This window comes from Chenopodium album, chromosome 25 (genome assembly GCF_948465745.1).
Source record: "Chenopodium album chromosome 25, dcCheAlbu1.1, whole genome shotgun sequence".
NCBI classification, from domain to species: domain Eukaryota; kingdom Viridiplantae; phylum Streptophyta; class Magnoliopsida; order Caryophyllales; family Amaranthaceae; genus Chenopodium; species Chenopodium album.
Genome location: NC_137858.1, coordinates 6189127 through 6204065, shown reverse-complemented (window position 1 = coordinate 6204065; position 14939 = coordinate 6189127). Strand labels below are relative to the sequence as shown.

The 14939-nt window shown below is 35.4% G+C and overlaps 3 protein-coding genes across 3 annotated transcripts; all 3 read right to left on the bottom strand.

The window, feature by feature from the left end:
- Positions 1–3303: 3303 nt before the first annotated feature.
- Positions 3304–3816, bottom strand: LOC145613555 (uncharacterized). The gene has a single exon (XM_081668668.1). The coding sequence runs from the start codon at positions 3814–3816 to the stop codon at positions 3304–3306; it is 513 nt and encodes a 170-aa protein (XP_081524794.1).
- A 3-nt stretch (positions 3817–3819) lies between these two features.
- On the bottom strand, positions 3820–4683 carry LOC145613554 (uncharacterized). The gene has a single exon (XM_081668667.1). It carries the CDS (start codon positions 4681–4683, stop codon positions 3820–3822), a length of 864 nt encoding a protein of 287 aa, XP_081524793.1.
- A 563-nt stretch (positions 4684–5246) lies between these two features.
- Positions 5247–6942, bottom strand: LOC145614742 (glutathione S-transferase T3-like). The gene is made up of 2 exons (XM_081669811.1): positions 6559–6942; positions 5247–6042 (listed from the first exon to the last, which is right to left on the bottom strand). Exons 1-2 carry the CDS (start codon positions 6871–6873, stop codon positions 5284–5286), a joined length of 1074 nt encoding a protein of 357 aa, XP_081525937.1. The 5' UTR covers positions 6874–6942; the 3' UTR covers positions 5247–5283.
- Positions 6943–14939: the final 7997 nt, after the last annotated feature.

Genomic DNA, 14939 nt, shown 5'->3' with positions numbered 1-14939 from the left:
CAGATACATGTATGAGCCTCCAATCTCAAGATATAGCCCGTCATTACAACCACCCAAGTCACCTTGAGGGCACGGGAGGGTATGGAGCTCCAACACCAAACTGTCCCTTGTGGGATTAACCTCAAGGTCATGAGATGCAACTCATGCAAGTTATCACTACACCGAGCTAAGCTTAGTAAAACTTGTTTATTCTCTAATTTCTCTATGTTTTTTTTTCTGAAATTAATCAGTTTGCATAAGATTGGCAGTTGAAAACTCTTAACACATGCTTTTTTTCCGAATATTTTGGACTAACTTCATTTGTCCTACATGGTGATCAATACTGGGCAATGAAGTTAGTCATCTAATAACATAATTCTAAATCACGGAAACTAGCATTCACAAGAATCACAACCTATATAGGAATTGAACCTGCACTCTCCGCGCAATTGCAGAGTGCCCTGCCTATAAAGCTCATAGGCTTTTTTAAAATACTCAATCTGTTCGGAATTAACAGTGACGTATATAGCGTAATTTAAATAGTAACATGACAACTAAATCCGAACGAATGTTAGTTAATTCAAAATAAGTAACAGCCCAACAACTCACAATGTAAGTTTAGCTTAGCTGCTTGGCTACTATCAAACATCCTCAAGAAAATATCATAACAATTGAAGCAATCCTAAAATTGAAATGTACATTTGATTTCTAACTAGGAACTAAGGAGCGAATTGATTTCAATTGGAAACCCTAGCTTCAAAATTGCTAACAAAAATGGGAAATCTAACAAAATGATTGGGAAAGATAGGGACTTACCTAATTGTAGAGGCAATTTTAAAATTGAATTGAAGAGACCAACATCCAATGCAACGAAGAAGGGATTGTTGCATGATAGGATTTTAATATTTCAAAATTGAAGAACATTCATCTTCGTCTGCAGTTTGCTCATGTCCTGCTGGTTGATTTCCGTAATTCCGTATCAACCTAACTTACGATTCATAAGTCGACCTGGTTAGTGGGTTATTGACCGGGTTGAGTTAGTATTCGGTGCGGGTTGATAACGGATTGGGTCAAATTTCTATTGGGCTAATAGGGGTCAGGTGCAGGACAAATAAATTATCGTTATCATTAGTCAAAATGGATTAGATAATTAATGTAAAAAGTCAAAACGTTACACTTAAAAAAACAAAAGTGTACTAAGTTTGAGTTTAAGTCAGATCATATTTGAAGGGATGTCAATGGGGCGAGGCGGGGCGGATGTTGGTCTTTCCATCCCCATCCCCACCTAACATTTTCATCCCCATCCCCGCGGCGGGTCTAATATTCATCTCCATCTCCGCCCCGGCGACTCGGCGAGTACAACTCCAAAACCATCTCACCCCACCCCCACTTGGATATCCTCCCTACCTAATCCCCACCAAATACCCGCCTAATCCCCACCCAAGACCCACCTAATCTTCGCCTCTCAAATATACAATCCTACATAATTAATACGGATTATAATATTAAAAATAAAAATAAAACATTCTTAGTATTACACACATTTTGTTTATAATATAAGTGTAGTACAAAGTATTATAATTAATATTTTATTTCACGTAATTATTTTATAAATAGTATAAAAGTATATAGATGTGGGTATGAGGTCTGAATGGGGCGGGGCGGGGATGGGGGGTACAACTTAAAATCCACCCCCGCCCCATCACCCATGGCGGGTATGGTTTTTACCCCCATCCCCGCCCCACCACCCGCCAAACCGAGACTCATCCCCACCCCAGTGGCGGGTCTCCTACTTGACCCGCCCCACTGACATCCCTACATATTTGGTAATGATTCGTCAAATTGGACTGGATTTTTTTTTATTTTTTTTTAACGGGTAATTATTGTGACATTTCGTTTATTGCTTAATACTCCATTCATTTCGAAATAATTGTCACAATAGGTATTGTTTTGTTAACATCTTAATTTATGGGAATTGGGAAGTACAAAACTACATATTTTATGGAGTAAAAGTTTGATTAGTTTTTTGTAATTTTTAACGTAGAAAGTGAAACGTCCATGTAAATTCTATCTTTCTATGGCCAACTTAACCAAACAACAACTGAGCAGAGGTAATTGATGGATCAAGTCGGATCAAATTTAAGCCTTTTGAGTCAAGTGGTCGAACTAGGTATTTTCGAGCTTTGGGGAAAATCCATGCTAGACTTTAGGCCATATGCCATTTTAAAAGAATTAGATATTTAGAGTCAGGTCAATCTAGAACACATATTAGGTCATGTTCTTTGGAGCTTTTGGGCAAGTAGAGCAAAATAGAGCAAAGCAAGGGTTAGCAAAGTACGGAGTAGAACATAACAAATTGAGTCAGCAAGACAGTACAGAACAAAATAGAGCAAAGCAAGTGTTAGCAAAGTACGGAGTAAAATATAACAAATTGAGTCAGCAAGACAGTACAGAACAAAGCAGAACAACTTAAAAAAACAGGGCCTTAATTTGACTTTAAAACCATTTTTTATTACTCATATCATCTCAACAGACACTACGAGTATACTAGAAGGTGAAATTACATGGGATATCAAATTCAATGGCAGTATAACTTCATACGTGCAACATTAATATTCTACTCCATAAATTTACCATTTGATCATTCAATTAAGAACGTATAACAAGTAAAAAATGAAAAAACATGGACTGACTGAATATTGGTTACGTTGGTAACCCAATTGGAAGCAAGATTTAGAGCATCTCTAATGGGAGTACTCTACTTCCATACTTTTTCCCTCTCTCTCCCATTCTCCTTTTGACACATCATCTACTTTTTCCTATACCCCACTTTCCACTATCATAATACTCTTCATCTTCCTCCTCCTCCATAATTTCCCACAACAAGAGGATCCTCTTGTCATACTCTTTTATTCTCTATCTCTTTAATATATATATATATATATATATATATATATATATTTGTCACTACATTATTGTACCTATTATTATATATATCACTACATTATTGTACCTATTATTATTTAGTATTAAATTAATTTTGTTTAAATTTTAATTATAGTAAAAATATTTGTTAGTAAAACGTAAACATATAGTTAACTTTCTAAGATAATAAAATAGTAAATATTTGTAAAATAGTATAATCAAATAGTACGCTTAATTTGCATTAATAATAACATTCATTAATAGCTGAAATAATAACAAACCAACATGAAACTAAAAACAACAATAACTAGAAAATAACGACATTAAATTAAAATTAACATAAAAATAAAAATAATGATAACAATACCAATCTCCTTTTCTTACACACATTGTTTAAGTTTAATTTGGTCCTTGAAACTTTCTCCAAACATGTTCAACCAAATCGTTTTTCAACGACACATGTATTTGTTTGTTGTGAAGCTCTTCCCTTTTGCCCATAAATCTGCTTAAATCTCGATCCATGTACTCGTATCTTCCGCGACTAACAAGGATGGGCCCGCGATTAGCGTTTTCACTTGATGAACTAGCTAGTGTCTCGGGTTGTTCTTCCGCAAAATCAATACACGGATCTTGATAATTTCGATACATATGACGTTCATCTTCTACAATCATGTTGTGCATTATAATACATGCCATCATAATTTTCCATAATAATTCAGGGTGCCATGCCAAAGCAGGATATCTTATTATTGCAAATCGAGCTTGAAGTACTCCAAATGCCCGCTCCACATCCTTTCTAGCACTTTCTTGTTTCATAGTAAAAAGTTTATGTTTAGCAGTCTGGGGAGCAGTTATGGCATCAATGAAACCAGCCCATTTCGGATAGATACCATCCGTTAGATAGTAACCCATATTCTACGTTTTTCCATTTACGTTGTATTGAACTTCTGGAGCTCGTCCAGTTAGTAAGTCATCAAATACCGGTGATCGCTGCAAGACATTGATATCATTATTTGACCCAGGTGTCCCGAAAAATGCATGCCAAATCCATGTATCCCAAGAAGCAACGGCTTCTAAGATTACAATTGCCTCTCGAGATCTTCCTTGATACATGCCTCTCCACCCTGCTGGACAATTTTTCCATTGCCAATGCATACAATCAATGCTCCCAAGCATGCCAGGAAAACCACGACTTTCTCCTTCACAAAGGAGACGATACACATCATCAGAATTTGGCTTCCTCAAGTAAACTGCAGAAAAGCTAGTAATAATTCCGTCAACAAAATGAGTAAGACACTCTCTTGCCGTACTTGCACCCAACTTGAGGTACTCATCAACATGATCAGCCGAGGTGCCATATGCTAACATTCTTATTGCCGCGGTGCACTTCTGCAAGTTTGAAGCACCAAGTTTCCCAGTGGCATCTGCATTTTGCTTAAAGAAATCGTCAACTTCGGTTAAAGTATTCACAATGCGCATAAAAACTGGCTTTCGCATGCGAAATCTTTGTCGAAATTTTACATCATTATAGAGTGGCGTGGTACTAAAGTAATCATCTACCAAACGTTTGTGAGCCCCTTCACGATCTCTTGGCACATAGTCCCTCGATCTTGGTCGTGAACTCTCAGTTGTGGGTTGTTGAACAGCAGAGGTAACCACTTCTCTTATTACATCCTCCACCTCTTGTATACGTTCACTCTCCTGAATGAAATCCATCAACATCCAATCATATATTTCATCACTAGAACTTGATGAACCTGAACCAAAGTCAAAGTTCATTTTTTTTTTGTGAAACTTTGAGTGTTTTTACAATTTGTGCAAAAAACAATGATATTTTCACAGAAGGAGAGTAAATATATATATGGAGTATAATGTGAAGTGAACTTATATTGTGAAGTAAACTTATAATTTATCAAGTGAACATAAAATCACGGATAAGATATTGTTGGATATAGAAGATAAGAAAGTAAAAGTTAATGGTTGAGAATTACTAGATATCTTCTGAAGATAAGAGTGAAGATATCTTATCCAAATATGTTGGATTTCAATTATATGAAACAATAAGACTAGTACAAGTAACGTTAGGTACATCATCATGATATGTCAGCAATTATATGATAGGACATGACATATTGTAATGGTAAAGCTTACAAGATTTTTTTTTATTTTGTTTTTAATTAATATAAAAATTAATATATTTCACATAAATGATTTAGAGCAATATATTACAAAGAATCTTAATTTGAACTAAACAACATTATATAAATTAACTAAATATATATTACAATAACAACAATGGAATATATTACAATACAATATCATTTAAACAATAAAATTGTAACAATTAGGATATAATTATTCAACTTTTTATAACTAACACTAAATAAATCTACCCCTAAACTCATTTTTCAACTTCCGATACAATTCTTCATCATCGCTATCACGATTAGGATTTGTCGCTAGTATGCTGAAAATTCTAATTTTTGCCTCCTCCTCCTTTTGTCGTTTTCTATCTTCACTTCGCTCTTTGATTAAAGAATACATCCTTTCTCCTTGTTCATGTCTCTTAAGGTTAGACTCATCAAGAGTAGAGGTCAAACTATCAATGTTGACAAAAGAAGAAGTAGCCTTCTCCTTACCTTTATTTTTCATCTTCTTAACCCCATAAGGTCGATTTTCTTCACTATCACCTATTAAATACTCGGACTCTGATCTTTTACTTCCTCGACTATCAGAAGGTAGTAGCATAGTTCCGGCACCCCATTTCTTTTTTTTCCTCATAATTTGCCAACAATGTGTCAACACAAAATGTTTACCATATTGTTTGTGAAAACTCTCGTGAGCATGCATTTCAATATCTTCCTCCGATTCTCCACTTTGTGGTGGGTTACGTCGGATTAATGAGTAACATCCAACCCATTTTCCAACCAATTCATTAATATGATTCCACCTAACTTGCAAAGCTTTCTTGGTCCTTTTACTAATTTTCCAATCGGGATTTTCTTCTCTTGATTTGTTGTAGAGAGCTTCAATGTTATCCCACAAATTAACTTTTGTTTGATAAGTACTCTCTCCGACATCTCCTCCGGCATTAATATACCCGGATACTAGCGCTTCATCGTCCTTTATGGACCACCCCTTTGATCATACAATAATATTCAAACTAATTAAAACAATACAATACATAAAGTAATAATAAAACTAGTTAGCCATAATAATATTAATTGATTATATGCACTATATAATGTAATAATATATCTCTTAAAATAAATCTTAGATCATCTAATCTTTACAAGAATGCTACACTACTGTAAGTTTTGCTAAAGATTCTTTTTATTATTATCATTTACAAAAATTCTTTTTATTATTATCATTTACAAAAATTTATGTGTACAAGTGAGAATAGTATATTGTTTGATGGGTTGTAATTAAATTATCTATAATAATGTTCGTTATTGCTAATAATAATTTTAAAAAAACAATCATACCTTAGGTTATTGCTAATAATAATTTTTAAAAAACAATCATACCTTAGGTTATTGCTAATAATAATTTTTAAAAAACAATCATACCTTAGGTTATTGCTAATAATAATTTTTAAAAAACTATCACACCTTAGGTTATTGCTAATAATATTTTTAAAAACTATCATACCTTAGGTTGTTGCAACTCATTCGTTTGTTGCGACACTTTTGCTTGTGACGTCTTCTTTGCTTGCTTTTGCGTTTTTTTATTGTTAACGATGACATTTGGTTCTTCGGGAAACAATTCGACGGCAACATCTTCAATTTCTTCAAGGTGGCGTGCCGTCCTAATTTCGGAAGTTGGAGTTGCATTGCTACTAGCATCTCCTCCCGGAGAACATTCCATTTGTTGAAAATGTTGAGACATTGGAAAAACAAAATTTGGATTTTGTGAAGTGTTATTTGGATTATTAAGGTTAGATTGAGTAGTAAATAATTGTACCATAGCTTGAAATTGAGGATTATTAAGAAGATTAGGATCAAATTGGAAATTATTTGGTGTATTTTGTGAGTTTGCACTATTATTATCCATATGGGATTTTCTTAGTTGAGAATAATTAAAGGAAAAAAGTTAATTAGTTGTGAGAAATATGGAATATGTAGGAATAGATGAATGAAAGTTAATTAGTTGTGACAAATATATAATGTAAAATTTTTTTACCGTTACAAACTTACAACATATAAAAATTACTACAAATTCTTCTTGTTTGAAATCCCCTAGAAACTAGCCGTTTCAAATTTTTTTTTTTTTTTTATTTTAAAATATATATATGTATATTTTGATAAAGTTCCGTTTGCATTGTTGACTGGGTAGAGTATTGCAATGTTGTTTATTTTTTTTAAAGTATTGCATTATTGTTGTTGTACTACAAATTAGAAAAAAAAAGAAGAAAAGAAGTGGGCCAACAATGTACAAGTGTCAAACATTAATAGGATAGTTGGGGGGTCCACTATACAAGAGTACCATGGGAGTACTACTCCATATTTGGAGTATGCTTCCAAATACTCCTATATGGAGTACTTTGGGTAAATTTACCACAATGGGAGTATCCTCCCAAATTGGAGAAATATGGGGGTAGAGTACTCCCATTGTAAGTGCTCTAACACCAAACTCTGGAGATTCCTCTGACCTCGTGACTTGCAAATTTTTATTACCCCATTTTTCCATTTCCAAACTACGCAATTATTTTCTCCTTCATTTAATTTCTTAATCAAAATTACGGAGTAATCAATTAATTAATTACCATTATTATTAAGCAATTCCCCCACGTATGGTTTGTCACGTTCTAAGTGGCTCTACTTGTTGGGTAACCAAGGTCGCACGTGTCACGGGCAAATAAAGTAACGCATCTGGACTCTGCCCGGGAATCATGGGCAGTTGAGAGTGGGTCCCACTTTTTGGGACTTTTTTTCTTTTTGGTTGGGGCAGGTGTTAAAAGAGTAATTAAGGGTGTCCTATTTATTAATCACAAATCATTGACTTGTAAGATACTCTCCCTATCAACCCTGACTTAGTCCTGACTCATCTATTTCCAATCAAACCCTAATATAAGATTTTTGGTCTTTTATTTCTTTTGATTCATATGAATTTTTAAATATAATTATTTAAATAGATATACATACAAAAGCTTAGTAATAACAAATAAAATTCACGGTTTTTTGACATATACTAGTATTAATTGATGTTAGGACTGACACAGTTATACAGACTACGTGAAAACATGGATGTCATAATATACATGAATAGCGTAAATATTGTAATAATTCATTATTCATGTGTTATAGAAAATTTTACTCCGTAGTCTTTCTTTCATGTGTTTTAATTTATTGACGTGGGACGGAAGTGTTTGAAACATGGAGTGATTATGCAAAGATATTATAGGTTGATTGAAAATACGGGAAGGGAATGCTACTTGCATGCCTACTTGGAATGGGTAGTATTCATATTTGGCGTGTGATTGTTTTTGTAGTGTTGGTGCATCAAGTTTTGACAAACAAGACTTGTATAAATGTTTGACATTGAGTGTAGTTTTATACTTGTATTATATTGTTAGGTCATATGTGTAGTAATTTAGGTATAATTAGTTATTTTTTTGTAATAATATCGCGATATAGAGTATATACGATACGATTTTACTTAATTATTCTATAGTCATTATTCTATAGTCATAAGTTGTCTTATAAGTGGTGAAAATAGAGACTTCATTAATTAATTCATATCAATTAAGAACGGTTTTGTTATTAGTTGCAGGTATTCAACCCCATCATTTCTATGTAGTATGTACTATGTAGCTTCAATTCCTACCCTCTCCTATATGGTTTGAGCCACTCTAAGCGACATCATTTGTAGCATTTATATTAACTAGTGCATTATCAAATGTATAAATATCTTTAGAAAAACTTAAACACTCAAGTATAGTATCAACAAACTATGTCTTAATAATATGATGGAACAAATAATTAACATTGAACATTATATTAGAACATAAGAAAATAATGGACAATATAAGGTCCAATAATTATTAAGCATATTAGACATAGTACATATTAGTTGGGAACAAACATGTTATAAAATTCCGACCTATTCCTCCTATAAGTTGACATTATCAGCTGTATTATGAAATAATCCTTAATTAATGTGGGGTTGATCAATGGACTTGGTTTTGCCCTTTGTGATAGTGATAGTTTCATAGTCCCACAGTTTTATACTTTTATATCTATGTTTTGCTTTTTTTTTTTTTTCTTCTTCTCCTTTTGTATCACTTTCAGATGGATCGATTAGATTTTTCAACAAAGATATGAGGAATCTAATCAATCTATCTAATTTTAAACAATTTATAATGTAATAATAACTTTTGTACAAAGCGTGTATGTTGAGCGTTTAACCGGATTAATTAGTATATGCACTCTTAATTACATTAAGGTGTTAAGGTAATAAGCTAGATGTGCATCACATACGATGCCAAATGGCAAGTATATACGAATTTCTCACTAGTTCGTATGATATAAAGACTAACCTTTGAAATTAAATAAATTTAACTATGATAACGAATACTCCCTAATTCAACATGCATTTAGACCAACAACTAAAATAATAAAGTCATTTGATTGAATTTTCCCATCTATTGAATCAAGCTAACAAGCACTTAGCACTCATCATCTTGCTTGTTTAATTGGATAATGGATTTAAGACATTGTTGGAAGTTCTTGATATAAAACAAGAGTGTTGGGAAAAATAAGAGAGAGAGAGAGAGAAAAATAAATGAAAGGGGAAAAGTCCCACATTGATTGGGGAGGAAGGTTTTTCCTTGTTTTTATAATGTAGTGCTTTAGCACTACTCAGTTGAGTGAGTTGGAGGTGTGTGTTACTCCACACACACACACACGCGCGCGCCGAGCCGAGCCGAGCCGAGCCGGGTCGGGTCGGGCTCGGGCCTCGGGACTTGGGGTCTTGGGGAATGCGATGCGCGGGCGTGGGTCTTTGTTATCTTTTTGGAGAAATTTTATTTCCTTTTTCTTGTTAACAGAATATTCCCAAGTATCCGTTTTTTGACTGTTGGGATTTTCTGACTGTTGTGGGAATTAATCAGCCATTAATCCCTTGATTTTAGCTGATTAATTCACTCCCTTGTTTCTTGCCTCGTTTGTTGACTGACTAGATTAATCTGGTCATTTTCTTGGCCAGATTCTTCCCACCTTTCATGCTTTCCGTTTTTCCTCTTCACCCTATAAATATTCGGTGGTTTTCTTAGCCAAAATACATAACACAATCAGTCTTCTCTCTTCTCTAAACTTATCTAAACACATGTTCTTTCTGTTCTGTTTTCTGGGCAAGTATTCTGAGTTCCAGTCGGGTTTGTGAGTGCACATAAACTCCGGCGCCGTGCTTATCCTGGAGGGCGACCGCAATTGTCTACTGCACCGGGAGGTAGCGCGGAATCGTCTTTTAGGTCAGTGGTTCTCCACGACGCGGCTATTGTCAGTTTGGTTCACGCATCAAGAGATAAGTTATTTCTGTTTTATTGCTTATTAGTGTAACAATCTAAAAGACGATTATGGCTTCCAAATTCCTTGTTCCTGATATGTCTAAACTAGAACCTCTTGATGGAAAGAATTATAAACGTTGGGCTGTTAGGATGCATTTTTATTTGGAGCAGATTGATGTTGCATATGTTCTTGATGATATTGTTCAACCTGTTGATAAAGATGATTTGTCTGAATCTGAGATTAAGTTTTCTAAGGATGATAGAACTTGTAAGGGCATGTTGTTGCATTATATGTCGAATAGTCTGTTGGATATTTATATGGGTTTTTATCATGCTAAGGATATTTGGGATGCTTTAGAGAAAAAATATGGAGCTGATGATGCTGGTACTAAACGTTATTGTGTTAGTAAGTGGTTAAGTTTTCAAGTTGTTGATGATAAGCCTATTATTGATCAGATTCATGCTTATGAGAGTATTTGTATTAATATGGCTGCTGAAGGTCTGTCTATTTGTGATACTACCCTTGCTATTGTTCTTATTGAGAAACTCCCTCCCTCTTGGAAGGATTTTCGTAACCAACTCATGCACAAAAAGAAAGACCTAACCTTAGAGGAACTTGCTGCCCACCTCAAAATTGAGGAGGAAAACCGTATCAAAGACAAAACCCCTTCTGTTTTTCCTTCCTCTTCTTCTGCCAAAGCCAACCTTGTTGAACCCAAATCAAACAACCAGTCCAAAGCCAAAAACAGTAACCTTAAGCCTAATGGGAAAATTCAGAAGTACAAGTTTAAGGGAATCTGTTATGAGTGTGGTTTGACTGGTCACAGGGCTAGAGATTGCAGGGTCAAGAAGAAGAATGGGCAAAGTCAAGCAAACCTTATTGAGGATTCTGACGTTATTGTTGCTGTTGTTTTAGAAGCTAACTTTACAGGTAATGCTGCTGAGTGGATTGTTGACACTGGAGCTACCAGGCACATCTGCGCCAACAAGGACATGTTCACTACCTATGACAAGGTTGAAGGTGAAAATGTCTTCATGGGCAACTCAGCTTCTGCTTCTATCCAAGGCAAAGGGAAGATCGTTCTCGCTCTCACTTCTGGAAAATTGCTTACTCTCACTAATGTTTTGCATGTTCCAGAAATGCGCAGGAATTTAATTTCTGGCAGTTTGCTCATGAAAGCTGGACTGAAGCTCTCCTTTGATTCTGATAGATTAGTTCTTACTCGCAATGGGGAATTTGTGGGGAAGGGCTTTTGTAATGGGGGGCTTTTTACTCTTGATGTTAAAATTGACACTATGAATAAGAATGCTAGTACTTCTTCTGCTTATATTGCTGAGTCTATTGATTTATGGCATGCTAGATTAGGTCACGTTAATTTTGATTCTGTTAAAAGGCTTAAACACTTAAATTTGATTCCAAGTTTTTCTAAAACTGATTTTTCGAAATGTCAAGTTTGTGTTGAAGCCAAATTTACTAAGAAGCCATTTAAATCAGTAGATAGACAGACTGAAGTACTAGAACTTGTTCATAGTGACTTAGGTGATTTTAATAATCACGAAAGTAGAGGGGGTAAAAAGTATTATATTACTTTTGTTGATGATTGTTCACGTTTTTGCATGGTTTATCTTCTCAGGTCTAAGGACGAAGCTGAGGAAATGTTCCTCAAATATAAAGCTGAGGTAGAAAACCAGTTAGACAAAAAGATCAAGAGGGTTAGGAGTGACAGGGGTGGTGAGTACAACCCTGACACTCTTAAGGCATTTTGTGAGCAACTTGGCATTGTTCATGAGACGACGGCTCCCTATTCACCCGAACAAAACGGTATAGCTGAAAGGAAAAATAGAACTTTAAAGAATATGATGAATTCTATGCTTATTAGTTCTGGGCTTCCTAATAACATGTGGGGGGAAGCTATTCTTTCTGCTTGTCATGTTTTGAACAGGGTTCCTCACAAGAAGCTTGACAAGACTCCATACGAAATATGGAAAGGTCGAGCGCCAAACCTAAAATACTTGAAAGTGTGGGGGTGCCTAGCAAAAGTAGGCATACCTAGCTTCAAGAGGGATAAGATTGGTCCCAAAACTGTTGATGCTATTTTTATTGGCTATGCTTATCAAAGTGCAGCTTATCGTTTCTTTGTTAAAGGTGCTAACAATTCTTATGCAGGTGGTCATATCATTGAAGCAAGAGATGCTGAGTTCTTTGAGAACATTTTCCCTTTGAAAATGTCTCCTTCTAATGATAGTGAATTGCATGCTAGTAGTTCTGTTAGTTTACCTATTGCTAATGCTCCTATTACTAACGATGATTCTGTTTTGGAGCCAAGGAGAAGCAAAAGGGCAAGAAAGGAAAATAGTTTTGGTCCTGATTTTATTACTTCTTATTTATCTGAATCTTCCTTAATTGATGATGATTTTGTGCATATTTTTGTTTTGGAAGATGATCCAAGAACCTATGATGAGGCAATGGGGTCAGTTGATGCTGTTTTTTGGAAAGAAGCAATTGATAGTGAATTACAATCAATTCTCAATAATAACACTTGGGAATTGGTTGAACTTCCTAGAGGTTGTAAGCCCATTACTTGTAAATGGATCTTTCGGAAAAAATTAAAGGCCGATGGATCCATAGACAAGTATAAGGCAAGGATAGTGGTAAGGGGTTTTACTCAAAAGTTTGGCATTGATTATTTTGATACTTACTCCCCCGTTACTAAAATTGCAACCATTAGGACTTTAATTGCTCTTGCTTGCATTTTTGGTCTTGTTGTTCATCAAATGGATGTCAAAACTGCTTTTTTGAATGGTGACTTGGATGAGGAGATTTACATGGTCCAACCTGAAGGGTTCGTTGTTCCAGGACAAGAGGAGAAGGTTTGTAAGTTAGTCAAGTCATTGTATGGGCTTAAACAAGCTCCAAAGCAATGGCATGACAAATTCGATAAGACTATGACTGGTAATGGTTTTCATGTTAATGAAGGTGACTCTTGTGTTTATTTTAAGCATGATAGTCATGGTTGTGTAATTATTTGTCTTTATGTGGATGATATGTTGATTTTTGGGACTAACTTGGATCGTGTAAATGAGACAAAACAGTTTTTGAGTTCGAATTTTGAAATGAAAGACATGGGTGAGGCAGATGTGATTTTGGGAGTAAAAATCAAGAGGACTCCAAATGGCATCTGTCTTAATCAGTCACACTATGTTGAAAAACTTCTTAAAAAGTTTGAATCATTTAATGTCGATCCAGTTAAGACTCCCTATGACCCAAGTTTCCACTTAAAGAAAAATAATGGTAATCCAGTTAATCAGTCTGAATATGCTAGAATTATTGGTAGTGTTATGTTTCTTATGAACTACACTAGACCTGACATTGCTTATTCTGTTAGTAGGTTGAGCAGGTACACTCATAATCCAAGCAGTGATCATTGGATTGCTCTAAGGAGGTTGCTTAGGTACCTTAAGGGTACTATGGATTGGGGTTTGCATTACTCCAAATTTCCTGGAGTTTTGGAGGGTTTTTGTGATGCCAACTGGGTATCCGATAATGATGAAGTTAACTCCACTAGTGGCTATGTCTTCACCCTTGGGGGTGGAGCCGTATCCTGGAAATCTTGTAAGCAATCTTGTACTGCTATGTCTACTATGGAATCTGAGTTTATTGCTCTTGAATTGGCAGGTCATGAGGCAGAATGGTTGAGGAACATGCTTGCAGATATTCCACTGTGGGGGAAGCCAGCTCCTTCAGTTGCACTTCATTGTGATTCGCAAGCTGCTATTGCTGTTGCACACAACCATGCCTATAATGGGAAGAAGAGACACATCCGTCTGAGGCATAAAGCCGTCAGAAATTTGTTGTCTGAAGGGGTGATATCACTGGACTATGTTAAGTCCGAAAAGAACATTGCGGATCCGTTAACTAAAGGCCTATGTAAAAAACTAGTTTTGGAAACATCGGAAGAGATGGGGCTAAAGCCCGTTGTATGAATTGTGAAATAATGAACTCCTACTCACTATGAGTTCAAAGGGGAACGTTATGTAATAATTCGGAAGCACATTTTTATTTTTGTCCATCTCTAGATGTTTGTTTTGTGCTTAGCTACATATGAGAAGGAGGTTGAGCATACGGCTCTTAATGAACCCATATCCATATTTTTGGAGGTGTGTTGTAGCTCACACTTGATGGAGTTCACCTACTTAGGTGTGGAAGTGTGGCCGCTTCCTATGAGTATTTCGTGGGCTTATACTCTAGAGCACCTATGAGCATCCAGGCTGGACGTATGGCCAGTATAATGCGTCACCTTTATTCGCGGAATTTCAGAATATTATACATGTTCAATTGTGTGGCTCAAAGTGACGGGTCCCTAACTCCCTATTGCGTTCAAGACGAAGGTCACTTGGTAGGTGAGGGATCATAGCTTGATGTCCACTATGTGTTAATTCAAGTCGCGAGACATTGACACTTATGCAATTGTTTTGTTTTGCCCAGAATTCATTTTTTCATTCTTTTTCATATCTTCGAACCTGT

What these genes read in the sequence shown, in the direction of transcription:
- LOC145613555 (XM_081668668.1), bottom strand. Translation starts at nt 3,816, where the DNA reads ATGGGTTACTATCTAACGGATGGTATCTATCCGAAATGGGCTGGTTTC.
- LOC145613554 (XM_081668667.1), bottom strand. Translation starts at nt 4,683, where the DNA reads ATGAACTTTGACTTTGGTTCAGGTTCATCAAGTTCTAGTGATGAAATA.
- LOC145614742 (XM_081669811.1), bottom strand. Translation starts at nt 6,873, where the DNA reads ATGGTACAATTATTTACTACTCAATCTAACCTTAATAATCCAAATAAC. An exon ending in ATGAGTTGCAACAACCTAAG is followed by an intron (nt 6,043 to 6,558) that starts GTATGATAGTTT and finishes GTATGATCAAAG; the next exon opens with GGGTGGTCCATAAAGGACGA.